The sequence below is a fragment of the Aythya ferina genome (genome assembly GCF_964211825.1).
Source record: "Aythya ferina genome assembly, chromosome: 9".
Lineage (NCBI taxonomy): Eukaryota > Metazoa > Chordata > Aves > Anseriformes > Anatidae > Aythya > Aythya ferina.
The window spans coordinates 10,098,137-10,125,976 of record NC_140305.1 but is presented as its reverse complement, the minus strand read 5'-3'; the positions used below and the strand labels follow the sequence as shown (position 1 = coordinate 10,125,976).

The 27,840-nt window shown below is 46.7% G+C and overlaps 1 protein-coding gene across 8 annotated transcripts in view; it reads left to right on the top strand.

The window, feature by feature from the left end:
• The first annotated feature begins 276 nt into the window (after nt 1-276).
• Nucleotides 277-27,840, top strand: part of LOC311441547 (G-protein coupled receptor 35-like) — a 41,315-nt gene continuing 13,751 nt past the window's right edge. Inside the window, exons 1-9 of one of the 8 annotated variants that reach the window (XM_084529801.1) lie at nt 277-449; nt 16,360-16,464; nt 16,593-16,713; nt 17,805-17,888; nt 18,688-18,737; nt 18,831-18,981; nt 19,707-19,841; nt 19,927-20,089; nt 23,124-23,223. In XM_084529801.1, coding sequence (XP_084385927.1) covers nt 19,948-20,089; nt 23,124-23,223 — 242 coding nt within the window. In that variant the 5' untranslated portion in view covers nt 277-449; nt 16,360-16,464; nt 16,593-16,713; ... (3 more) ...; nt 19,707-19,841; nt 19,927-19,947. Of the gene's footprint in view, nt 450-1,144; nt 1,164-16,359; nt 16,465-16,592; nt 16,714-17,804; nt 17,889-18,687; nt 18,738-18,830; nt 18,996-19,032; nt 20,090-20,205; nt 20,428-20,823; nt 21,151-23,123; nt 23,224-27,840 lie in introns of those variants that run through there. The other 7 variants (XR_014696029.1, XM_084529803.1, XM_084529804.1 and 4 more) reach the window with 7 other exon arrangements.

Genomic DNA, 27,840 nt, shown 5'->3' with positions numbered 1-27,840 from the left:
ACATCTTCACTTGTTTCAGGTGATGATACAAGGCACAGCATAGGAAAATCAGATACTGTTTTGGAGCAGATTACATGTACGTGTGCATGGCTATGGAGGTGTTAGATCGTAGCAAACACCAGAAACAGTATGCCACAGAGATGGAAATGCCCTGGTGCATTTGCAGGGCAGATGAACATAGGAAAGAGCCTGTGGATGGCTGTGTAAATGTTAACTGGTGTCCTGAGAAGGGAACTGCCCCCAGCCCCATGGGTAGCATGCTGACACCTGGAGCTAACGAGCTAACTGGGTTGTAGCAGGAGCAAGCTGTGCCTCAGCTGCTCTGGGGCTCACTCCAGGTAAGGAGCAGCCTCTTTTCTCAGGGTCTGCACGTGAGGGCTGCTCTCTGAAGAGGGAGTTTACAAGGAGGAGGACATGCCTGTTTGTAAAATGTAGATGAAGGAAAACTGGTAAGTGGTCCTCTTAGCTCTGTTCTTGTATGCAAATATATTTTTTAAACTCAACAAGCTGCTTAGCAGCGTAAACCTGAAACTTTGTGCGTGAGAAGGGTGAAATTTCATAAGGAACGCTTCGTTTAACAGTCAGGTCAGTCTTGGAGCTTCTCCTACACATAGCACTCTGCTACTAAACTCTGTTCAAGGTGCAGGGAACAACACTAATTTGGGGAGAAAACTTAAGCAGTGTGTATTTGAAAAAAAACTTCTATTCAGAGTAAATTCTGGGAGGACTATATCTAATGCATTTTTTTTCCAAATAATTCTCCAAAAGCCAGAGAAGATGCAATCTTTAAGGGCATAATGCTAAATTAACCTCTCACCTCATTTATTTTCTGTATGAAGTTGACCATGTTAGCTAACATAAGGGGACACACAGTTGTGTGTCTTCTTATTGCAGCTGTTCTTAAATTCAGAAGCCCAGAAGGAGAGGGGAGGCTGTGCCATGTGGCTAATGTGACACCGAAAATGGTTTTCGGTGTGATACAAAAATAGATGGTGAGAGAGAAGGGGAGGAGCAGAGGGAGTTGACTGAAAGTGCTTTAGTTTGTTGCAAGTAACTTCTGGCAGGAGCTGGATCTCTTTAAACAGAAACAGAGATTTCCCAAAATGCAGCGAACTTGTTCTGCGGTCTGCATGCCAGTGCTGAGCGTGCTGCCTGTTTTGAAGGTCAGTGTGGACTGAAAGCTGTATTTCTGGGAATAAGCTCAGCTCGAAATGACTGTGTGCCCATTCATGCAGAAATCCTGCGGTGCCCTTTTCCTGCCTGGCCCTGGAGTCCTCTACAACAACAACAGTATGGCACTTCCATGAGCCCACTCGATTTTAAACCCATGACAAAACCCTCTCAGTAGATGACAATGGCTGTTCTTCAGGTCAGAGAAAGTTAGACTCTTAGCCTGGGCAGTTGTGGTTTGCAGTTTCAAAGAGCTCTAAGATCTCCAATGGGTTTGTGATGACCCTGGGGTGGAAAGCAGTTTGCTGTAGGGGACCAACAGGAGCTTACAAAATCCCTGTTGCAGACGGGCACCATGTAAGCATGGCAGAAACTGTCTGTGGAGGGCTGAGCTTCTGTCCCCTTCAGCATGAAGAAATGGTCTGCGGTGTATTAGTCCTTCTTGTCAGTGCATGGGAGCCTCAGAAGGAGGCCTGTTACACCAGGGGGATTGAACCGAGTTGAGCCCTTGACAGGTTCAGCCTGTAGGCCACCTTTACAACTAACCTGCTTCAGTCTAAAATACTGAATATCTGAGTCCTCTGGTACTGAATGAGTAAAAGGAAACTCAGAGCTGTAGGTGGTGAAAATAATACTAGTGTTTGTAGCATTTGTTTTAATTCACTAAAGAGAATAACAGCACTGGTATGCGTGAGAGTAGGTTGTACTTTGTTAAAAGCCGGTTTCAGCTACATCCAGCAAGATAAAAATAGGAAAACTGAACTGCATGCCCTAACTTGTGGTTTATATATTACCAAATGGGTGTTATTTACAGTGTATGCACCATTACTTAAACATTAATCTTAACGAGAGTATGGAGGGGGAACTTAGCTTTTTCTTGCTCACCTAAGTATTCCCCGCCTCTTCATACGTGCTGAAGAGCGGCATTACTGTTTTAAAACACTTCTCAAAAATGGAGCCAGATCTTTAACTGGGATAAATCAAGGAAGTTATAAATCATTTTCACGAGCTGAGAATCCATTTCCCTGAGTTGATTTTTTTTCCTCAGTTATCTTGATGAGTGTTATGCTATTTGATTTTCTCTCAGCTTACCAAGGTACATGTATATTAAAGGTCAGGCCATGTTTCCTCGGAATACGTGGGTGAGGGGGGCATTTACACTTGAATTTAGGAAAACGGGTGGAGCAAATGGTTAAAGCTGGGCCTTGTGTGGCTAGAACAGCTGCAAAGCAATCTGCTATTAGGGCAGTGGAGTTTTCCAGGTAATTTAGAGGCTGCTGGCTCATCCCAACTACCAACCAGAAAGTGCATTTTAAAACTCAGTTTCATGGCAGAAGAAAAGCCGCTTCCCCTTCAATTATAATTATACAGGCTCTGTGAATGGGGAAGGTCCTAGCTGAAGAATTAAGGGGAAGTGATAAAACTCCTCTTGTTAGAACTGAGATGCTCTAAGCATTTGTAACAGGAAGCAACCTAACCTTGTTCGCTAGCACTGTCACGGCAGATAACTTGAGTCTGACCAGATGTAACTGTAACTGGTTGTCTATAGACACTCTTTCCTTCTTTATAATGATTAACAGATCTAACTTGCATAAATAAGATAGGTATGGTGGTCTCCTATCTGTATTTTTGCTACTTTAAATTCTAGGCATTGTTTGCATCCGTGAGCAACTTGGCAGTGCAATAGTAATTTGGGATTCTTGCTTTTGAGTGGTGTGAGGTAATGGTACGGCTAAGCTATGTATCCTGGCAGCAGGTGTGAGCTCTGTTTCAGATGGCCTCCAGTTCTGCAGGTCTGCAGTGGGTACAGGGATGCCAGGTGTGTGAGTGCCTCTTCTGTGGCATCACTCTCTAATGTGACACCCATCTATAAGAAGGGTTGTAAGGAGAACCTGGGGAACTACAGGCTTTGGAAGTACAGAACAGGCTCATAGCAGAACCATGAGAAGATGCAGACTGCACAGAGAGAGTCATTTGCTCATCGGGCTCCTCGCATGCTTATTGAGGGATGCTCTGGACTGCTGTGAAGAACAGCAATGACAACAGAGCTGTATGCTTATTGCTGTTTTCTCAGTCAGAATTTTTTTTTTTTTTTTTTTTTTTTTTTTTCAGGAATTGAAACAGTATTTTCTGGTTTTGAGATAAAGCAAGTCCCCTTCACTCCTTGTCTTCATCAGTACGTGACATTCTGGTTAAAGCCTATTTCTTGCAGAAAGCTGGCCCTCCTAGTTTCCAAGCTGAGGTCTGAAATGATAGCTGTGGCTGAGTTGGTGTTAGCTGCCTTTGAACAGCACAGGTGGGATACCAGACCCATCCCTCGCAGCACCTCACAGTCATTTCCATGATCGGTTTGTGCACAGGTCTGTGCTGTCCCTGTGGCATGGGGGGTGGACACAGCACCTCTTGATCTGACCTGGCTTGGTTCTCTCACCAAGTGCGGGTGGCACAGCTGTGACAATGGCAATTCTGGGCTTTTCATCTCTTGCTGAGGCTTGGTATGCCTGTCCTGCAGTCGTGTATCAGTAGGATGGTCAGCAAAACCCGAATGCCAACCATGGCAACTCTGCTTGCCTCGAACTGAACTGTGACAATTTGGGCAGGAATGAGGTGTGAGGGGCTGCTTCACATCTGACTGCAGATGTTGGTGAGGGAAGCTGATAGAAAGCCTCAACATTGATCTGTATTCATAGGTGAAGCTCACGCAGTCCTTGCTGGATTAGCTTCTCGTTGATCCTACCCAAGATCTGCTGGGACGTGAGCATTGCACTGGGTGGGGTGGGCTGCTTACCTGCTGCTCTCTGTCATCTGGTTCACGGCAGTGCCAACCTTGGGTTTCTCTTCCTAGGAGTGTGAAACTCAGAACAGTCCCCCTGTGCCAGAACAATCAAAGAGCGTCCTGCAAGCAGGAGGAGGGGAAGTTCTCTTCAGATTTCTGTTTTCAAGACGTGCAAGGCAAACAAAGGCAGAATGAGTCAATGTGGGTGGGGCTGGGGTACACAACACCTCCAGCTGGGGACTGGGCTTTGGTGTGGGTGTGTTGCTCCAGATTTCGCGGTGAAAAGTTCATCCAGCTCTGCAGGTCAGTCGCTCACCCAGACTGTTGCCCTGCGTGTAATACAGTAATGGTATATGTGGTAGAAAATGTATTTTTTTTTTTAACTGCAGTGGAAAAAAAGTAACAAATACATAGCATTGGTGATACACATTAATAAGGAAGTGGCATATCAAGAAGTTAGATATTTTTATCACTGTTTTCCATGAAAGGGACAATACAGACAACTTCAAATTCAATCAGTTTTTCAGTTCTAGGGCCCTGCTATTGGTATTAAACCTAAGCTTGTGTTATCCCTTGCTCCCTCCTGCCTCCTTGACCAACTCCTGTCACCTGAAGCTTGTTCACATCCACTGTGAGAGGGTAGAAAGGCTTCCTGTGACTCAGTGGGTTGTGGATCAGGCCCTTAAGCTCATGTGATGGCCGAGATTTGGGAGTTTGAGAATAAATTAATTGCTAGCATGTGGAGAGCATCTAGCTGTATTTTTGTTTCCTTCTGTACTAGTTCAGACAGTTCTTATCTAACTTGATTGCAAGAGTCTTTGTTTTCAGGAGACTTCAAGATTTGGCCACATGATACAGTTTTGGGAGAAGATGTGAATGCACAGAGAGAAAATGTGACTCACAGCTGATGGCAAACAGCATCTTCTAGCCTGCCATTGAATTCCCATGTCACAGCCCTCATAGTGGGGTGCTCTTAGACCTCATCTTGTTATGTGACTGGGGCTTATTTTCTGTGCGGTTGAAAATTTGTGTGTCCAAAAGCTGATTAGCTTTTCAAGCTATGTTGCTAACAATGCCTCTAGCCTGGTGCTCTGGAAACAAACATCTCCACTGTGTGTTAGGCGATAATATAGAAATATAAATGATTTTTTTTTTTCAGCTCAGTGTCTTGAAACCCTGAAGGTTTGTTGCAGTTGGATCTGTGTCGAGAACAAAAGAGCCTTCAGAGACTGGAAGCTGATAGACAGTTTTATTCTTTTATTTTATTTTTTTAAATTTTAACTTGAGAAATCGAAGTCCATCAAACTGCATGCTTCTATGCAGTTCCTAAAGTTAATTGTGAGGGCGTAACACCTTGGGAACCTTTTAGAATAGGTCGGTAGGAGATCTCTAGAGATGGGCCATGTCCTACTTCTACGTGCAGAGAAGTAATGCGCAGAGTGCCTGCTGTTCACTCGTAGAATTGGAGGTTTCATTTTGGCAAAGGCCACAGCAGTACCCTGTTCCTGTTAGACTCAAGCAAACAGCTTTGAGCAGGAATGTGTTTGGTGTGTAGACGTGATGCAGGTACTGCTCACTCAGGTGATCCTTTGTCTCCTATCCAAAGCGTGCATGCCGTGAGCTGCAGCTCACCTTTCCCATTGCCCTACGGTCGTTTCCTATTTTCCTGTTTGAGGCAAAACTGGGACTGCAGTCGTGTGAGTGTGGCACAACTCTGGGCAGGCAGCAACCAGTGAGCGCTTTGCATTTCCCAGTCCCTGCAGTCCCCAGGGACTCCTGTAAGGCTAGGGGACATGGTGTATGTTACAGTTCTCTGTGAATCAGCATTTTCCCCGAAGCTAGACACAGTGGCCTAATTCCATCATCACTCATTATCCTTCCCACGTTGTGAGCAGGTGGTTTCTGTAGGTCTGCGTTTGGCATTTCCCTAGGTTAAGCCATATGAAAATGCTTTGTTCAGTAATCTTCCAGCATAAGCAAAAAAGCATCCTTGGAAAAGATGATACAGAAATTAATAAGAGCTGAGCTGATGCCATCACCTGAGGTCACACTTGCTTTTTGCAAAGTGTGCTTTGCTAGCATACCCCCGCTGTGCCCAGCTGCAGCTGTGTGGTCACAAGAGAGCTGAATAAATAAATAAATACAGGAAAGTTTCAAAACTGGGCCTGCGAAACCATCTGCTGCAGAACCACCACTAACTCAGTCGCTGAATTCAAAAGCAGCTGGGAATGCCTGAGCATCTACTTCTGAGGTTTCTGGTGGCGATGAGGCTGCATTTCAAAGCTCCTCTGTGGATCAGCAAAAATACAAACATTTTGCTTTTTGTTTCCAAGGTGAGCTGAAGCTGCAGGGGCTCTGTTACAACACCGCGTATCGCAGTGCTTCGGTGGGCATCAGCCATGGGTGACTGCAGTGTGACCGCTGCACCAGTGCCTCCTCGGGAGTCACTTTGAGCTTGCTCTCTCAAAGCGTGCTCTGCACAGTCCCATGCCACTGCTTGCTTAACTTTGAGTTAAAAATTTGCTCTCTGTTTACCTAATAACATACCTCTGGCTTGAAGAGTGAAGCCCCTGATGTGGAGGTTTCCAGGAACCAGCAGCTCTTCCTTTGAAGTTGGAAGGTGTGTGCTCCACCAATGGCAGGGTTTGGCTTGTGTTTGCTTGTCAAACAGAAAAAAAAATAAAAAAAAAAAAAAAAAAAACAAGAATGGGAGAGCTGTAAAATAAGTTTCAGGAAATCATATTCAAACAAGTGAGTAAATAAAGAATCAGTCAGATACCTAATGACCAAAGTGTCTGCTGTGCCAGCTTGGAACTCCAAGTCCTGATTGGTGGTCATGAGTGTCCCATGTCAGTGCAATTTTGCTGCAGTATAAATATTTTAAAGCCATTTTATTGAACTGAATACACTTCAGAAATCCTGTAGTGCTACAGAAGTTGTTTCCACTTACAAACCTGAGTAACCCTGTGCCCGATGTGTAAACCTGAGAGGTTCCTCTCTGTGCCAGATGTGAGGACGCAGCACTCCACCAGGAGACTGCAAGAAGCGATTTTGTGCTGCTTTGCCAGTGTGATTCTCACTTATCAGATTTACAACGTTCAGCATGATTTAAGAAGTTTGTTCCTGTTCTGCTGGGACTCCACTGGTTTTTATTGCCATATGCTGTACGCTTGCACAAGGGGAAGAAGCAAAAAGCTGCACAGTGCTGCAGTGATGCTTATAGCTGCTGCCTCTGGGGGTAACTTTACAGGGCTCTGCTGTGTGCTCTTCCCACAGCACACACTTTCCCCTAATAGTGCGGTATGTGAGCAAATTGCATGCTATATTGTGCTGCTGATGTTTGTAAGTCTGATGCATGTATAATTTGAAGTCTGAGAAAGCTCATCATTTTTTATTGGTAATAGATCAGAGTATGTTGTCAATGCATAAGAATTTACTGTTTTGCTGGTTTATGTAGTTTTTCTTTCTTGTCTTTTGGAAGATGATGAAGTCTCTGGATACTTCCCTCATACCTGTGGATTCAGAACTTCTACCAGCACAGCAATCTCCCCTCTGAGGATGGGGCACAGACTGCAGCTTGGACACAGGAAGTGTTTGCATGCGCTTAAAAATACAGCGGCCTGTACCCGGGCAGCAGGGGCTCTCGGAGCAAGGGCTTCCCCTTGCAGGAGATGAGATAGGTACAGGGCTAGGAGCCTGCTGTTCCAGTCTGCTTGTCGTAACCTGGGGGAAAAAAGCATTTTTTTATTCATCTCAGCCATTTAAATACGTACATGTGTCTGTCCCCCTTTTGCACATTATTTTTTTTTTTCTAATTGTAATTTTCTGGCATGCTTTCTTCCTGGAAGCTGGCGCTATTACCATTTATTCTCTCAGGACTCAATGCCTCTGTTGATCTCTGAGTCACTTTCCCAATTACAAGTTAATTTTTCCAGTATTGTTCCTTGCTGCTATGAGCAGTAATGAGAAACACTCCTCTCTCAGACTGAAATTTCCCGAAGGGAAGAAGAGACGTGGCCTTGGTGTGTCTTTGGGCTGTGACTTCCTTTGCAGGGCTGCTAGACCTGGGTATTTATTGAAACATGCTGGTTGTTTCAAAAGGCGTCTGGGGGGAGTGCTGGGGCTCATTTACCACAGGTAACTGCAGTGGGAGGGTGCTAAACCCTCGGGGTTGGGGTGTTTTGGTGTGCATCTTTCTCCCCTTGCCTTCCCCAGACTCCTGGCACACCAGCTTTCATGCTGGCCCTGGTGCTGGCTCTGCAGGCACAGGGTCAGCCTGCTCAGGAGAAGGTCAGAGCTGCCCGATGGGTCCAGAGCTCAACTACAAACCCACAAAAGAAATGGCTTGCTGTCTGGGTAGCCTGAGATCGCTCCTTCTGGTTATTGAAAAATGCAGATAGTTATCTGTTTGTTATTCAGAACAGGAAGTGCTGTTAAAAGTGTTCTTAAAAGGTGTTTTTACCACAGTGAAATCTGCAGCGTGTGGCCCAGCCCTTGCACTGAATACACTGGTGTGGGTCTCTGGTGGGGCAGCTGAGTCTGTTGTCCTTAAAAAGTCTGCAGGGAAATCACACACCTGAAAAATGGGGAAATGGTATTTGCTTCGGGGTTGCTCACCAATGTGGAGAAATGTCGTGAGTCAGTAAGTCAATATCTAAAGGGCATCAGAATGTGACCCAGCTGTGCCGCCGGGTTTTCAGGGAAGAGACAAAAGCAGCAAGCTCGTCCTAGCTGCTGGAGCTGCAGTGAGGACAGCCCTGGGCAGGAGCAGGGGGATGGCAGGTCACCCCAAAGCAGAGCTGACGTCTGACCCAGGGAGCTGCTGCTTCAAGGCTGGCCGTTAGCAAGTTGTGGTGTCGCTTGCCTGGATCTCATGCCCGTCCCATAAATAAACCTCTGCCTTGATGGATGGCCAGTGGTTGGTTCTGCCTTGGAGCCGAAAGGGTCAGACCCGAGCCCCTTGTTTGGGGGACCAAGTCTCTTCATTGGGGTGCGCCCGTTCAAGAGGCGGCAGCCCCGTGGCCCACGGGGGTTTCTGTACCCAGCTCCCTCCCCAGTGCCTCCCAGCAGGGCTGGCTGGAATTTTGTGCCCCGTGCTGTGATTACCTCACCCTTATCTGGAAGCGAGTTTGGAGAAGTACCGCTAAAATAAACACCACATCTCTCTTCTCAGAAACACAGACGTCTGTCTGGCAGAGATGCCTGCAGCCTTCCAGGTTAATGAGCAGCCCTGGTGTGGCGTGGGGCAGCAGCGCTTCTCAGCCTGGCACTGGGGGAAAGCTCGGTGTGTGGAGACCTCCCCAGCGGGGGAGCCTCCACAGCCTGCACGGCCATGAGCAGCCGTGGTACAGATGCCTGCCTCAGGGAGCATCTTTTCAAAAGATTGAATGAAGCTCCTATTTTTGCTTCTGATTGTTCTTCTGTTGTTCCACAGGATATTTTTATTCCATCGTCTTCTGTGTTTTTTTCTTTTGCAAAGTGAAATTGTTTTGTGATAAAGTACTATGCTGTGTTAAATAATTCTGGTAATCAAGAAATCTTGGATGTTGCGTCCTCCTAGCTGCATGCTCTCAAGGGTTCACATATCTTCCCCAGAGCTTGTATATCTTATGGTACTCCTTTGATACATATCTTACATCTGGTAGAATAGCTAGCTAGTTGTAATTCTTTTTTCTTTTCCTGCATTTGTAAATCCAGCCATCAGATGTGACGAGGGGCTGATGTGGGCAGGCTTGCCCTTTCTCATGCCTTGCAGCAGAAGAATCAGGGCTTTAATTTCATATAGGCAGAGGTGGTAGACTAAAAGTTGTTCATATGGAAAGATTTTTCCACAAAGAATGAACAGGACTGAACGAAAGGCTGGCAAATGCTGTGGATACCAAGAGTTCCTCCTGGAATGAGTGGGCAGGCGTGGGGCAGTCTGTGCAGACCTTCTCCTTCCACCTTCAAAGCCCAAGCCCAACAATACGTTTTAGAATAAGCTTTGATAAATAAATCCTTCCTATCTTCCCCTTCAGGAAGGGTCAATCAAGTGAGCCAACATTTCCCATCAACGTGTTACGTAGTAGATTAACCTTGTGGGTTTTTTCTGGTATTTACACTGCATGTTTGTCGATACCTGGATTAAACAGCCCAGGCAGTGGGCTTTATCTGAGTATGCCACAGTTGATTCTGGCAAGTAGAGTGGATTTGGCTTGTGACTGCTTTAATACAGCAGTCCTACTCCTCGTTTTGTTTGTGCTCTGAAGAGAGTTGTTCCTACCAGGCTGAAGGAAATCAACAATTCTGACACGTTGGTTAATCAAACGATTGTTAACATCCAGGGGACTTTCCTAGTAGCAGTCAAGCACTGTTTATATTTTAATAATCACTGTGGTTGTTAGCAAGGGTGAAGAAAATTGAGTCCTTCAGCAAGCGGTGCTCCATTCTCACCATGCTGCAAGTAAGCGTTGATGAAATTTATTATTTCCATGCTTTTCCTGGTGGCCCATAGACAGCCACCATTAATTTTCCTTTAAGCACAGCTCATGTGGAGGTGTTGGAAACACTTAAGACCTTGTTCTCAAAGATGATATGAGGAGAAAAGCATTAAGACTTTTTTCCCTTCCTGCCTTTGAGCCTGGGATGGGTTTCCATGGTGTCTGAAATCCTGCTGTAAGAGTTTGTGCCAGTCTGAAGTATAATGAAACTGCTTCTTAGCTGCCCCCTGGGGTGTTTGGGTGGAGCTTTAACAGCAGCCCCGAAGACTTTAATTGCACTGGGGATGATTTTACCAACTCATGAACAAACATGGGCTTATATAGTAAGTCATAAAAGCCTCTTAAACACGATTGTTCTCTTGTAAGGAAAAACTAAAACCTCAATTTTAAAAGAAAAAAAATCACACCACCCCTCATCTCTATTTATACTAAAAATAAACATAATGTTACAAGACCTTCTCTTCTTTTGGGATTGAAAAGAGAAAATCTTGTCAATTACCATATTTGAGTGAGTTCTCTTGGCTTTTTTCCCATTTTCCTCCACCTTGTTTGTATTTCAGTTGTCAGATGGCCATTTCAAGGTTTAAAAAAAAAATGTATTTTTTTTTTTCCAATAGAAGCCACGACTAGAAAGTACTTGTTGCTCCTGTATCATGCACAGAGACATCGCTTGGGCCCTGGTGCACCGTCCCTGCGCAGAGCTGGCACCCTGCTGCAGCCCACTGGGGGGTTGTGAGGGGTTGCTGGAGGTCTGCCTGACTGTGGAAAAGCCCTGGGGAACCTTCTTCTCAGACATTTGAGACCTCAGTGTTTTTTGTGCTAATTTTAAACTCAGAGATGTTTCTCATGGAATATTTATAGACTCATTGGCTCTTAAAAGGCCCAGAGGGCCTCTCTGTAGAGCAGGCCAGAGATGTCACCCGGGGACACTGGCCAGGGTAGCAAATCTTTATTTTTTTCCTACTCATGTGCAGGATCCAGCCTCCCTAGTTAGCTGCACAAACTTACTGCAGCTTCCTACCTGGGTGCATTTGGATGGAGCGGCTGGGAAGTGTTCGGGAGGAGCTGCGTACGTGTGGGGGATGGGGGCCAGAGGTGCTCCAGGCAGTCCTGTCATTGCAGAAGGCCTTACACAGGGATACCCTAATTTTCTGACTGTATTTGAGTTACATACATGTGCAAGGTGGGATCTTTCCTCTGTGCAAAAGTCGCTCCAGTCTGATGCAAATAAATGACTGCACCCTGACAGTTTTCCAAAGCAAGGGGCCGACCTGAGGTGTTCTGAAAGGACCACAACAGATGTGCTTAAAAACAACAAGCAAGCAAAACCAAATGCAGAGTGGGGTTGAAGGAAGGGTGAGGACGTACCAGGAGGAGGACTACCCTTGGAGGAGACGGGTTTGTGACAGCAGAGCATTGGTTTCAGGCTGGAGCCCACAGCCACTCAACTGTCACTTCAGCCTGTCGCATCCCCTCGTTCCCCCATTGCTCCAGTGGTGTGAACAGACCTTAAACTGGTGTAGCAAAGCCATCAGTCTTTGTACAGCCAATGTGGTGTACAGGCATGGCAGAACCAGCCACGGGGTTTAGAAAGTATTAGAAATACTTGTTTGGGACACTTTGTGCTGTTATCTATGACTGCTTGGCTAAATCTGTTTCCTGTGTTTATGATAAAACAGGATTGTTTTCTCTTTGACTTAAGCCTCTTGTACCTTGTGTTTTGTACCTTTCTTTTCATAGCTGCTGAAATTCACGCTTCAGCCACTTCAGGCTGCATAAGTACATTGGCAGGCAATTTGGAATGAGCAAAATCAGGTCTTCTGCATTCATCCCTCCTGTGTTTCCTTTCAAAGTATGTTTTTCTCTTTGGCTCACGGTGCCTGTTGCTAGAGCTGTTTGTGGCTGGTACCAAGTGCATTTTAGTGTATTTGGATCGCTACTGTTTCACTTGAACCCTAATTAGTGAACCTGTTCTCAATTTCTTTGCCTTTAGAAGCACTTCAGGCTTTTAAATCTCATATTTGAGAGGTATTTTGCAGGGGCTCATTAGTTGTGAGTATCAGTCTTTGATTTACTGGATGAAAACATGGTTACAGTGTCTAATGCTGGCTGCTGCGTGGCTGGAAGCACTGGAAAGTCTCTCCTTAGCAGCATCAAACGTGACATGGCAAATGCATTGCCATCAGGATGTAGCAGCAGGCATCCCTTGAGCTCATTAAGATCTTTGGCTTCATTTTCGTCTTTAATTATAGCTGTAGCTTAGGGTGCTGTGGGAATGTAGCTGGGCCAAACTGCCTTGTGCAGAAGCCACCAGCTTCTTGTTGGGGCGCCTCATTAAAGAGGAGGCTGTTTGGGTCCAGGGCAGCTCCACCAGCTGGGGGAGCCAGGCCTGGGGCAGAGCCTCTCTTCACACCTGTGTGCCCCTGTGTCAGCATGTGGGACCATGCCAAAAAGGTGAACTTGGTTTTATCTGACCCATTTTTTGTGATTCTGGGCCCAATTATCAGTTCCTGGATCAGGGCAGAGCTGCTGTCCCACTGGCCTGTCCCAGTGCTGAAGCTGGAGATCAGCTGTCAACCATCTTGGCATGAATTTTTCCTTTTATTTCACTCTCCCATTCCTGAAAGCACTTCTGGTTAATGAGAAGAGCACTTAAGCAGGCTGGGTCAGGAATTCTGCCAGTCCTGCACGCATTTGGGTCAATGCAAGTTTGGAGAGGCTGTGCTAGTGCAGGTTGTTTAATTAGGACACTAAAATCCAGGCTGTGTTTATGCTGCAGATGCTATACAGATGCTGTTAATTTCCTTTTGTACTGGTTTAGCTTAACCATACATCTGATCCTTTGATTTACACCCAAATATTTATGCAGTCTCCCTTGGGACTTTCCAGGGGTTGGTTCTGCATGCAGTGAAACGTCTGCTTTAAAACTAGACAACATTTCCTTGGCACACAAAAATGGGATGCAAAACAGTTCCAGGAGCAAATTTTCAGTCATTTGGCTATTTTTCAGACATGAAAGGTTCTGAAGAGCAGATAAGAGATGGCTGAATGCTTGCCTGCTTGTTGCCCATCCCACAATACCGCTTGTAACACTGATAGGGAATACTAATAGCAATTTGGGATTGTGTTCTCAGTAATTAAACCTGCTTCCAGGAAACCACTGCTGCGTGTTCCTTTAGAGAAGTTACTAATTGCCATCTGTTAAGCTATTCTTTCCCTGAAACAGTGATGGCAAGGGATTTGGGGCTGCCTTTCCAGCCCCTCCTGTGAAAGGGGAGCACAGCGCAGGCACTGAGTGAGCACCCCAGCCCCTAAGCTCCGTGTAACTCTCTGCCTTGGAAGAAAGCTGAGCAGTCCCTGGCACCTCAGCGATGCCATGAGCCCCTCCGGGCCTGACAGTCCACTCTGGTTGCCTCCTTGTGCAGTCTTGGTCGTGTTTTTTTTTTTGCTTCCAGGATCCTCTGTGGTGTGACCTCCTGGCAGAGCTCAGGTGAGGTTCTTTCCAGACGTCTTTCTGCTGTTGCCTGGCAGACAGGGAATTTCTCCTTCCAGCGCAAAATGCTCTCCTGTCCCCTAAATTCTGCTTACCCCTTGCCTGGAGGCTCTCATTCAATGCCAGTATTGTTTTGTCCAGCCTGTTCTCTGGATCAGAGGTTTCTGAACATTGACAGAAGGGGACAGCAGGGTGCTAACACAGGCACAGAAATAATTTCAGAAATGCTGTGAAATGGGAGGAAAACGAAAGCTGCATCACTTACTGAGAGATCCCCCCTAGGTCTCCACAGCGCCAGGCACTGATGTGCTGGAACCCTGGTGCTGGACTCTCCAACATGTCCTGTTTGCAGGGCACATCCCTGTTTCTGGCTGTGATGGGGCTTTTTCTCCTTTCCTTGCTCAGCCCCCAGCCCTGCCTCACAAAGCCACCCCCCAGGGATGCTGCAGGAGGAAAACTGCTCAATTTGGGTATAACAACACAGGATTACCTCTGATAGAGGCATTGCCCTGGGCTGTCACTCCAGGGGTGCTGCCAGCAGACGTGTTTTCCTGTAGGAGTTTTCCCTGCTGGGACCTTAGCTGTCCCAGGTTAGCCTGGACGCATCCTGCCATGGCTTGAGCCGTGCTTCTCAGCGTATCTTGCTGCTGTCTCAGGGGCTGCTGGAGTTTTCTGAAAGGGCCAAGAAAACCACAGTCAGATTAAGCACGTACCCAACCCTAGCAATAAAACTTTGTGGTGGGCCTAAGGGCCATGTTTAGCATGGATAAATCCAGTTGAATTTGTCTATCTGCTGCATTGTAATGCTGTATGTGATAAGAAGTGAATTCAACGAGCACCTGCGGAGAAGATAACTCCTCCACGGGGTCTGTGTTGTTTCATGCAGTGATCCTGAACAATAACCTGCAGTTTCTAAGCAGCCCCAGCTGATGTAACTGGGGCCACACATGTTTGAGGTGATGCTTGATCGTCTTTGCAGGATAGAGACTGCAGCCTTCGAAGTTTGCCACGTGTGTGGAGGTCTAGCCAGACATCCTCACGTCTCTGCAGCGTGACTTGGCCTTGGTTTGTGATAGCTTTCTGTAAGCAATGCCAGCTCCCACAGCTAGCCGAGGGCTCCCATCCTTCCCCTGGGTAGCGGGGTCAGTGGGTCGCAGTTATGAGTTTGGAAAGTTTGGATGGGGCTGGTGCCGCCTGGCGTGGGAGCAGCGCTTGTTTTGCTCGGATGCTTTCCCATGCTAGGCAATGGGAACGTCTCTTTGACGTTCCAGGCAGTTCCATGGGAGAACTTGCAATAAAAAATAAATAATGAGGAAATGAAAGTGTTGCTCATACTGCAGTGAAAAAGTCAGGGAATTCTCCCCGAGGCTGAACGCGGGCACAGAAGGGAGCATGTCCTCCTCCAAGATGTGAACAGGGCTGGGGGACAGGCCTGCAGCAACGTTGTACTTGCTGGGGATTTCTTGTGCCCTGGTAAGAACACCCCCAGTTACTGCCAGACCTAAAACCGGACGTTTCTGTGAACGTTTATAAAAGTTAATGCTTCTGTTCTAAACGTTTCCGTAAGTTGAAATCATCAAAGACAACCTAAAAGTGCTACAAGGTTAATTTCAAATAATTCCAGCTCTTCAGGAGTTCCAAAATTAAAATTATCAGAGATGAACAGGCGTGGGGACTTCACCAGGAGAAGTAGCAAACGTTGCTCCTCACATGAGCAAAGCAGCACAGTGCTGCAGGTGGTATTGGAGCCCCTAAGTGCCCGCTTTTGATCAGTGTTTTGCCATCTCTGAAATGACTTTTTTTTTTTTTCTCCCAAATTCTGTTCTTTGCAGAATTTTGATGTTTGAACTTTGCTGGTCCAGAGCAGACATTGCAATGTGTGACTTCCCTGCACAAGGGGAGCTCTGGCTTTTGCTGAGCCCTGTTTTTCAAGATGAGCCCAAAGCAGGTAGTCATGCAAGCCTGTCTGCACAGTGCCCCAAGAAGCACCAAAAGTGCTTACGGGAAGCTTTATGGAGAAGCCAGCAGGGGTATTTGTGAGCTGAGTCACCTTGAGACTAATTAAAAACTGTTCAAAAAGCAGCACGTGGCTGTAATTGCCCACCCAGGGAATTCTAATACCAACTACTTCATAAGCATCCTGTGAATGTGCATGTTCAATCTTTTATGACACTTGTCTGTGAGTTGAAAAAGAAAAGTGTTATTTGCCACAAGGCAAATAATGTTGTTAATCTCAATATTTCCATCAGTGGGAGGTGAGTATTTTGCTCATACACCCACAGGCATCAGGAGCTTAGATGTATGCACAGACGTCTCGGAGAGAGAGCTCACGTTTATCTTTTCCTACTGTATTTAGTGCAGGTGATTTTGTATGATATTTTCCTATTGTTCAGATCTTATTTTGTTTTCAATTTGCCACAAATTGGTGTAAAATTTTACAGGATGATCAGGCTGTGTGGTGAAGCAGAAGCAGCTGGATTTGGGCGAAGGGCTGTGGCATGTGTCTGTGAGATCCTAAAGGAGGGAGAAGAGTGGCATTTTGCATTGTAAGCACTTGACTTTGGGGCTCTGGTGGAGAGGCACTGAATTGATTTTGTTTGTTTGTTTTCATTTTACTATTATTTGTATTTAATTATTCAAAGGAAGCCCATACAACCCTTTCCTCTTGTTTCAGGTTAAGGTCAGAGAAGACAGACAAACCTGTATCACCTTAATGCTCTTTTTAAGTATTTACTCCCTTCCTAAAAAATACCTTGCACTTTTCAAACTGATTCTGCCAGAGAATGGCTTCACAGGTAAGAAGGAAAAGTTTTAGTTCATTTGCCAGCAGTAGGAAATGATTATTTTCACCCTACAGTTTGGGCAGAAATGCTTCCAACACAGTGTTTATGTGGTGAAGAAGTGGGTGTCACAGGCAGGAGAAGGATATGGAGGAGACACTGATGCAGCAAAAAGCAAGGCCATGTTTTAAATAGAGGTTACTGTGGACACAGCAAATTCCTGGCTGATATTGCTGATACATACTGCACAGAAATAACAGAGTCATCACATTGCTGTGAAAATAGAATGAGTTTTCAGCAATGGCTATGGTAATTGCTTGGTGATGTCCAGAACCAGAGAACTCAAATTCTTCAGACAGATCAAGGTGAACACCGCTTGTGTTAGAAGTTACCCTCAGAAACAGTTTCTGTGGCTTAATGAGCATTTCCTTGAAGCTCTGAAACAATGGGCAGTGGTATAGTGGCAAGTTTAGCAGTAGCTCACTGTCTCTCATATTTAAAAGAAAATTTTCTTGGGGAGGATATACTGACATTCTTCAAGGCAAGTAAGTTGCTGATACTACCATTCAGAAGCAGGATCAGTTCAGAGTTTATTTTTAGGGATGCTTTTGCATCCCATCAGAGTCTTTGCATTATGTATAAAAGCTTACCACTGCCTGTGAAAAACCTGGGAACATGCTACCTGCATTTCTAGCCGAAGTACTTTGACTAAAGTACTTTGATTAAACATGAAGTTGGCATTAATTTTGGGAGCAGAAAGTGCAATTATTCCCCAGGCTGGGAAACCCTGCTTTCTGGAGGAAGCAAGGATGCCTGTGGATTGTGGGTCAGGGGGCTGTACAGGCTCCAGCAATAGCAGCTGCACACAGAAATCCCTGAACACAGAAATCTTTGTGCTAGGTTTCTTGCCTGGGACAAAGCGTGATTTTACGGGTAGTAGAACACCTTACATGCAGGAAGAAATAAAACATCTGTAAGAAATTGCTTTTGCCACAGACTGCTAACTAATTTCAACCAGAACTCCATCTTTTTCAGCAGAGATGTAGCCTGCAGGGAGTTGAGCCCTCATGCTTGGAAATCCACACAAGCTTCCTATCTCTTCGCAGATGCTGGAGATCCACCTGCAGCATCCCCGTATTCACTTCTTGCCCAAGCAGAGGCTTCAGAGTGAATGTTTTTGGGTTTGGCAGGTAAGAAAGGGCACCCTCTCTTCTAAGGGCTTGTGAAGATGCAAGGAAATCATAGGTTGGACAAGACCCTTAAGATCATCAGGTCCACCATCACCTAACACTACCAAGTCCACCCGTAATGGGCCATAGAAGGCTCTGTAGCTGTAAGGAGAGTTTTTTTTTTTTTAATAAACAAAAGAGGTTAAGTAACCATCTTAAATATCAGAATATTAAAGTAATTCCCAGCAACTGCTGTTTGCAAAAGTTTGGGTAACCATGGTTGAAAGGTTTCTGGAATCTGCATGCTGCCTTCCCCTCCTTCTGCATCTTTGATACTTTGCTGGGTAATGGCTGACTGTGGCACGTTCTTCTTGAGAGTGGTGTTTTTTTTTTTTGGACACCATGTGATTTCTATGTCTAAAGTCCAGTGTTAGCAGAACAGGAGCCCCAAGACATGTGCATCCAAGGCTGTGCAGTGTGCTTGAGCTTGGGGTGTCCGAGCATGAACAGGGGCAGTCCTGGCAGGTGGCAAAGCCCAGGCCTTGCTGCCAGCCAAGGGTCTCCTGGTGCCTCCCTTCCTGGGGCAGCAGGGGCCCTGTGCTGGTCTCCCAGTAGCTGTGCTCCTGGCTGGGCACCTGCTGCTGTGATGGCAAACCCGTGCTTTTGCTGTCATGCTCCACTGCTTCACCTTACCTAATCAAAAAAGCAGCCATTTACCACAAAAAGGCTTTTTTTTTTTTTTTTTCTGTACCCTAGAGCAGGATAATGGTGCTGATGCTGTCACTGCTGTCTTCTAATTTGTCTTTCTTTTTGCCCACAGCCACCCGGGCTTGGGCAGTGTCTGTGAGTCCATCTAGGTGCAGAATTACAGTCAGTGCCTGCGGGGCTGGGCCCAGCCCTGCTGGAAGGGCAAGGCCTTGCTCCTGGATTTGAGTTGTTGGGATATTTTTCATTGTTTGCCAGGCCTGGAAGACCAAGAACTAATGGGCAAGAGGGTGTTCTCTATAAGTGACTGCTGGTGAGAGGCAATTTTACATCTGACCTGCTGATGTGGGGGGATTTAAACCCATGCTCCGAGGACTGCTGCAAGGGGAGCTTCTGGAGGAAAATATAGGTGGAATTTGCTCACTTGCTATGCTTCCTTGTTGCTTTTTTTTTTTTTTTTTTTTTTTTTTTTTTTCCTTTTTTCCTCCTGCCTCATGCTGAAATGGCTTTGCATTCCCTATGCTGTGGGGCTGGGGAGACGTTCCTTGGTGCCATCCCAGAGCAGGGCGCATCTGGGCTGGTTGCAGACCCAAGCCCTCTGCTCCACTTTCCCTTCTCCCACAGCAGTACTGCTGCTGTCCCATCCCCACTGCTGTAAGGTGAAGTGGTTTTCACCTAAATCCAGAAGATTTCAGGTAATGTGGCTGCAGGGGGCCCCCATTTGCTAGGTTTGCAGAAGGGGCTTGGGTGAAGCTGCTGTGACTGCCCACTGGCTTCCAGCAGGCATGCTGCTGCTCCTACAGGTGTCCTGAAGTCACACACCTCACCTGGGCCTACGAGGCACTTTTTATGTGATGGATGTGTCAGTGGAAAGCATGTTAAATGTTTTTTTACTCGCACCCTTCTGTGTCCCCACCCGAGAGCAGCCCCAACAGAAGCAGAGGCTCCTGCTTGCCCTGGCCAGGGGCAGAGATGGGGTTAACTCATGTTTTTCTCCTGATTTGATTCTGCCCAAAGCCCCAGAGCAATAGTAAGCTTAAGTTAAATGTTTATGTCTGCAAAAGTGGATCGTAAAGTGATTCTTATCTAATTCCCTTTTATCTTCCGGATGCTCACTGCCGGACCTGAGACAAGATCCAGACCCATGGCACTGCCAGTGCTTGTGCCCAGCACTGCTGTGTTCATCTCTGGGAGCCGTGGCCAAACACAGATGCTATTCACAGCAAAGCAAAATCTTCTGCGTCAACCAGGGGAGCAGATATCGGGCATGTCAGTAGGTGGCTTGTGAGGAGTCAGTGTGACTGCAGCGGTGTCAGTGTCCCTTCCTGATGGCTGGGGTTTCTTGCTTCCCCAGTGGCTTCAGCCCTGCTTGAGAATGACTTCAGTACTGCCTGAAGTTGTCCCACAGACCCGCATTGTTCATTGCAGTGACGGCATCGGAGCACTTCTAACGCTGAGCTCCATGTGGACTCATGCAAGGAAGGGATCTGTTCATCCTATAAGCAGCACAAAAGCACGTGAGTACCAGTGAGCCCAGCAGATAGATTATTTGCTCATTAATACTTTGTGCTTCCTGGCAAAGCCAGCTCTGCATCACAGAATAATTTTTTTCTTTTCTTTCTGTTCTTCTCAGCACCACAGCTGGTGCACATTCTGTAGGGATTTTGTGCAAAGATGCCCAAAAGAGAGCAAGAGAGAGGAACTGTTGCAGAAATGTTGATCCCTTCATACTGCAGAAGACTTCTTGCCCATACTGCTTTGTGCTCTAGCAGTAACACAGAGCATGAAAACCCACCTTTTTGTTAGGTCCCAGGATGCTGAGGATAAAGCTTGGCTGTTGAAGGCACCTTCACATGTGTGTTACCTTGCTGTGTTCCTCCTTTATGGGGTGGTGGCATTCTGGGGCAATACTTGTGGGATCACAGTCCAGAGTGGTGCTCAATGAGATGCTTCTCCTGTGCCTGATGATCCAAACGCATGACTTGGTAACCCCACCTCATTCTCTCTGCACTGGGTGGATTAGTACAACTAAAAGCAAATATCCCTTGGGGATAAATTAATGGCTTGTGGTCACTTACGGATTGGCTTTGGCTTGCTTTCAAGGGCTAAGCTTCATGCTGGGGGACTGCCTTCGGTTTGCTTTTGCTAAAATCCACCCCCTTGCCTTGCCTGGACCCTGCCAGCAGCTGGATCTGGGTCATACGTGACACTGCTTTTTAGCACTTTTTTTTTTTTTTTTTTTTTTTTTCAGGGTTCACTCTCACACTTTTGGAGAAGTGAATCAGATTTCTGATCTTCAGAAACCAAAGCAGCAAAATCTCGGCTCAGCTGGGAGCTGTTTATGGGGAGGCAGGGGAGGAACCTAGAAACCGAAGTTCAGCATCTGTGTTTTCTGTGAGAGAAACTGCAGACAGCAGATCACACCTGGAAGGATCTGAAGGGGGAGAGGTCTCCGCCAACCTCAGGAGCAGCGTTGGCTGTGCAACAGAAGTGATGCATGAAGCCTGAGCACTCCCCTGTAGGCTCTTACGTTGCAGCCCTTGCAGTGAGATGAGCTGCCTTTCTCCCTGCGCCCTGTGTGAGGACTGTCTCTTTGCTTGTTTTTTGTGTTTCTTTGAATTGGTTGCAAATGATACGGACAGATAACAGCTGAACAGTCCCAACGTGGCAGTGAAGGCAGGATAGGGGGAGAGGGTGACAACAGGACTAGTTTGCTGTGAATAAGCCTTCTGACCTCCCTGCAGCTGGCTTAGAGCTAAAACTAAAACTCCAGCTGGCTGAGACCTGAGTGACTCTGTCAAAGTCCAGCACAACCAGAAAAAGCACAGTGCTCGGTGCCGTTCTTTTGCAAAGCGAGGAGGAAGCGGCTCCTCCCTCACCTGGGTGCATTGCTTCTTTTCCTTTCTTTATCCATTCATTATATCTTTAACATCCGCTTGGAACGACGTCCTCTTGGCAGCCCGCGGCTGCTCTGCCAGAACCCCGCCGACCTTCTGGAGGGCAGCTACTGCAAAGTGCAGCTGAAAGGCACTTTTTCGCCTTAAATTCTTCCATTTTATGGCTCGGCTCGGCTGCCTGCCTCTGCCCGGCCCCGGTTTGCGGCCGCGGAGCTCCCCCGCGCGGCCGGCCCCGCACCGGGGGGATCGGGGGAGCCCGAGGGGGTCCGGGGCACCTCCGGCACCGAGGACTCAGCCCCGTGGACCCTGCAGCTTGAAATTGGCTGTGCTAGAGGAGAGAGGGCGATAACATCCTGCAGGCTTGCTTGGGAGGGCTTTCAGCAGCTGTTGCTGATAGCTCTGCTGCTGGGGGGGCCATAGGAAAGTTTGTCTGCTCACAGAAATAAAGGCTGCTGCACATCAGGGTTCGCAGGCCCCGTCGGTGTAGATAAGATGAAGCTGCCTACATGTGGCACTGCCTGTGCAGGCAGGTGAAGGGCTGTGCAAGCAGAAACGGGGGGAATGGGGTTCACTTGGGGCTTGGCTGCTGGGCACTCAGGAACAGGAGAATCTGGGTGGCACACTCAGAAGCTCTGATGTAGTTACAAATATGTGGTCATACAAGTAGCACTTGGAACCAGCTTGTTTGAAGAGTAATGGAGACAAAAAGAGACTGCTGCCTCCAGTGGCAACAAAGCTGAGAAGATCATTCCCACAGGCTTGAGATGGTTTAGGCCATTCGTTGAAAATATGTAAAATAATCATTTTGATAACGCTCTGAACTGACCGTTTTGTCTTGTGATAAGACTTTCAGTTGAATATTGTGGAGCACTTCTCACTCCCTACTAAAAAGAAACACAGCACTTACCTTAAAGAGAACACACTTGATGTGAAATTGTGTTCTGAAAAGTAAATCTATGAAAAACATCTGTTGCGATTTTGCATTTATTTGTACCCATTTTTCAAAGTTTACCCAGCATCTGTGCAAATTCAGCCAAGTTACCAGATGATCAAATAAACTGATGTGCTGCTGCGCAGCACTTTGGTTGCAGATCAGATGCCAAATCCCTTTGCTGTGTTAAATAATGAGTGAGTGACAGAGCAAGAGAACGAGAGATTTAGGCAGGGCAGAAATAGCAAAGAAGCAGGGTGCTTTGCACAGGCGGCGAGTTCTGTCCCTGCAGCACCTGTGTCTGAGCACCTCAGTCACTCTCCTTTTGGGGATGTGGTCTGCATCTTGGATTTTCTGATGCTCTGGTCACGTCTGGCTGTGACACAGCCCGGGGGACCTATCTTCCTGAAGTCTTTTCTTGTCATTGACTTGGGTACTTAATGGTTTAAAAGTTTAGAAATCTGCTTAGGGGTACCCCTTAAGAGCCTGCAGCTTATTGATTTGCAATTGGATGAAAATATCGAGGTGTTTAAGTTCCTTTGGAGAGCAGGACCTGGGCTTTGAGGGCAGAAGAAAGGAACTGACAGTGGTGGATGTTTTTGTCTCAGTGGCAGCTCTCTGAGGATTTTTCAAAGAAGAATTCTAGTCTTAAAAAAATGCAATTTGTTCACATACAAAACAAACAAACAAACAAAAAACCAGCTTCTGTTTCTGTCTTAACAGCGGAGTTTCATCCATTGAGACAAAGAGGATGGACTAGACATCCCCTGCTGATGATTTTGAAGGCAGGTGATGGCCATGGTACTTGCTTATGGATACACAGGTAGTTTTCACTCTCTCTCTTCTCTCCCTTTCTGCTTGCTTGCATTTACCCCTATTTTACCAGCAGCCACAAGATGGCACAGGGCCTTTCCCAGTAAGATCTGAATGTGATCACAGGACAAATGGGTTTTTCAGGTAACCTGAATTCAGGCTGAGCCATGGTACCCCAAACTAAAGCACAGGCAGACGATGCTCATGGCTGCCGCAGCCAGCGTGCTGCAAGAAAGGAGGTAGTTTCCAGATCAGCATCTTATGGGTTGGGTTTTTTGGTTTGGTTTATTTTATTTATTTATTTTTTTTTGTTAAGCCACATAATTATTATACATATTGATTATACATATTGGTTATACATATGGATGCGTAAATCCTTCATGAGGCTCGGCTCTGTGCTGGCACCATGAATGTGGGTGCTGGGTTGCTGTCACCACAGCTGTGGTGACAACTTTTTTTTTCCCCAAAGCACATTTCCTATACAAAAATTTTGATAATGTCTGGAAAGGGGCAGGAAAAGGATTCAGCCAATTCCTACTGTGTTTCCTGACTCTATGCTGTATAGCTCCCATTGGTGCCTGTCCTGTAAATGCATTGTTCTGTGGTGGAAATGCAGTGTAACTCCTGGTGTGGGCCCTGGGCTGTTAGTTTTGGTTCATTACGTATTTTGGGGACATGGAAAGGGTTCCCCCTGGAGTGTTATCAGCTGTCAGGGTGCTGTGCTGGTGGGACGTGGGTTGCTGTGTGAGAGCTGGGGCTGTTTTTCAGGAGGTGCATGGCATTGAATGGGTTTTGGCAGGAGGACACCATGAGCACACCTCCTACTGGACTAAATATAGCTGATGAAGTTATGGTAATGAAAATAACTCCCGTTGACAGTATTTGGAGAGTTACCTTTTACATGGAAAAGAGGCTTTTATGAGTAGCAATTATTATTTTCTACATGTCTCTCTCTATTCTGACCTCAGTAAATCTCAGCATAGGTAATCACTGAGGATTAAATGCTGCAAGGAAAAGAGTGGGAAATGATGTAAAAGCAAAACTCTGGTTGGTTTTGACTTACAATAAACTTGAGTTACCTGTCTCAAAGAACATAACACCTAGCCTGCTTCCTACTGAATAAATCTGCCCTGTTGCATTCATTTCCATAAGAATTGGGCAGACAGGGAAGAGCAGACCAGGGTTGCTTCTCTGGATATTCAAGAGGCAAAAAAAATGCAAGCAGGTGCCTAGGAACTGTCACAGGTCCCTAGGGATGTGCAAACAGACAGGATAGAGTTTGGATGCTCACCTTTACAGGTGAAAAGCAGACTTATGGTAAGAAGCTGTCCAGTCCTTCCCACTGCCATCAGAACAGAATGAAAGTTCCCCAGATGTCTGTTGGTCTGACTGCTTTCTGGGTGTCTCCCTGGCATTGCATGGCTGGTTTTGTGTGGCTTCAGAGACAGCTCCCCAGCTGTTTGGGACAAGTGTTGGGAAGAACGGGGGGAGGCTGGGGGACTCTCCTGCCTTGTCTGTCCTTGCCTGCAAAGCACTGGCAAGGGACGAGGAGCCAGATGCGTGTTATGTCAGGGAATCTGCTGCAAGGTCATCACAGTGGTCGGACATCTTACCAGGATTTCACTTGCCAGAACTGCAGGCGGTTGGCTGCCAGTGACGTGTGATAAACTTATCTTACCATTAATTTATCTGGACTCTGGTAAAATAACTTGCCAGGATTGAAATTCTCATTAATTTGTATGGACTCTGTAGTTCCAATTACTGTGACAAAATCTAGCATTTTCTACCCTACATCCTTTGGGTTTGGCCAGAGGTGGCAATGAAGTCATATTTCTCCTGGCTTAAGTTCCCCCCAAAACCACCCATCTAACCACTCATGGTTGAACATTTAGCATATGAGTGAAGCTTTTTCCTCTTGCTTTTGGGAATAAAGATAAGATGTCATCAGGGACTGCAAGCATGTTATCTGATGAGTTTACAAATGATTGTGTGATCCCTGTGTAAGTGCTGTTCTTTGCTATATGGAGGCAGCCTTGGAACAGACTTTTCTATTTGGTACTTAGTCTCATTTCCAATTTGGGGTTTGTATTTTTTTCTTTCTTACAGATTTCCTTTTAAAAAAAAAAAAAAAAAAAAAAAAGACAGGGCTTTGTGGAAACAGTGAGCACAGAGCTACTGCTCCAGCTGAGCCTGGAGATTATGTCCTCCTCCAGGCACGGCCTGGGCAGGGGGGCGTGACTCAGGGAGACTGAAAATTTAAAACTGAGCTGTATCAAACTGCAAAGAAGGTGTTAATTTAGTCCTGAGGGCTATTAGACACCAAAAAGACAAAGAAAAGTGTGTGTGTGTGTGTGTGTATATGTGTGTGTGTGTGTATATATATATATATATATATGTGTATTGTAATAACAGTAGTAGAAAAGTCAAGGTCCTTTACAAAATTTCTGGTCTACAACCAACCTTTGTGCCAAGAGAGCCCCATGTGCTTTAGGACGCAGAGCAGGTCCCTGCTCCAGATCCCAGTCCGCCGAGCTAAGCTCGCTCCCACACAGCCCCGCCAGGACAGCAAGCAGTGCAGAAGGTGACAGTCCTCTGAGAAAGTTCATTGCATTAGTTTCCCTGTGATAGGTCACCACACAGAGCATCAAAGTGGGTAGATAATAGGCTGTGAAAATAAAGAAAAAAAGCTAATGGCTTTTTCTTCTCTTTCTCAAAGCCTATTAAGGCTTCTCTAAGTGTGCTAAAAGCCAGAGCGGCCAGTGCACTCAGGGCTGCAGCCATTTACAGAAATGATTCCTCCAGAACTGGGAAGGGATGAGTATGTGGGGAGCTTCTGCCCACCAGCTGCCCAGGGAGTGGGGTACTCCCTAGGCAAGCTCAGTCGAACAGAAGGGGATGCTGTGTGCAGGAACCACAAAAGCAGGTTCCCAAAGAGTGTCCCATCCCCAGAACCTGTGTCTTGTCTTCCAGGATGCTCCACCTCACTGCAGCACCCCGGCAGCTTGTCCTCTGTGCCCAGGGCTGGCTGAGGTCTTCACAGCTGGGCTTGCCTGGAGCATGGGCACCCCCTGAACTGGTAGCTGTGGGACAGGGGTGCTTGAAACTTGGAAACCAGCAGGGTGTGGGAGTCAAGTCAGCAGAGCCAAGGCTCTGGACACACACCAACATGACTGTGTGCACCTTTTTTATGGTATTTTCTAAAATTAAGGGGTTGGATACGTAGCCTCTCTTGAGAGTCACCCCCGGGGCTACCAGAAGAGGATGTGGGTGAGGTGCAGTGGTTTCTCCCCCGAGTTGTGAAGCTAGGGGGAGTGTGTTGCAACTGCAAGCCTCTGAGTTTGTATTTTCAGCAGTTCCCAATCACAACCAATATCTCTTTTGCTTGTGTAAACAGCACAGTGTCATACTGTAAACCTGGCATCCCCTTTGGAAAGGCATTTTATGGAAGGCCAGCCCTGAACACAGCTTCTGAAGCTGGAAGGCATTGGGTGTTTAAGCTTTGATTTTTCTATAGTGCCTTCTCAGGAGCATGGAGATCATGTTCTTGCCATGTAGCAGCTCCAAGTCACATCCCACCAGCTCCCCCCATGCATCCAGCACTTGGGGGCTGCAGGGTTAGGAAACACCCAAGGACTTACATGGATTCCCATGTAAATCCTGCCCTCAGTTTGAGCAGGAGCTGCTGCTGCAGGGCTCAGGGAAGAGCTGAGGCTGGAGCTGTGCTGTGACCCAGGCACTCGGGGCTCTTGTGACAGGGCTCTCTCTCCCTATCTTCTCCTGGCACCATTTTACACCCACATAGATCTCTGCGCAGATCTGATGTTAAAAGCTCCTGACTATGTGAGCAGGTTCAGCGGGTATCAAGCACTGACACTGAATTGTACTTATTTATTCATTTTTTACAAAGCAAGAGGTTTTCTGTATGTGCTGGTGGCTTGTGGTGTTATCCAGAGCACAAGGGCTGGCTCACTAGTTGTGTACTCCCGGTGTGAGGAGGGTGCAGCAAGGACTCAGCCTTGCATAAATACACACTTTAACAAATGCACATGCTCCAGAGCTTTTGAAATGATGGTTCCTGAGAGTTTTAATTAGTATCTCAAATGAGCTAGTCTTCCCACTTTGCCTGCATTAAAAATAATTTGAACTACTGCTTCCCCAAATGAATTAAACCTTCATGGCAGCAAGGTACTTTAGCTCAAGGTACAAGATATGACCTGGCCTCCTGGATCCAGGGCTCTGAACTCCAGCATTTCAATGACCTAGCCTGAAATACCAAAGCAATCAAGCAGAAGATGTGTTCGGGATGCTGGTGTGTTGGTGGGACTGTGGGCACAGCTAGGGTCAGCTCATCGCTTTCCTTTTCCATAGGCACAGGGACAAAGCCATGTGCTCCTTGTGGTGGGGAGGCTCCGCTGGCCATGCTCTGGGTAGCTCTGCTGGAGTGCCACCATGACAATCCCTGCATGTGGCTCAGATGTGTGGTCTCTGACCCGGCTGTGGTGGTTAAGGTGAGAAGCTTCTGAGACATTGCCTCTTCAGTGAGGACCTGGTGCTCTCATTTAGCATGGGAAGCTCAGCAGCAAGTCCATCAGCAGGCTGAGGAACCCAGTTGTTGAGCTGGGGAAAA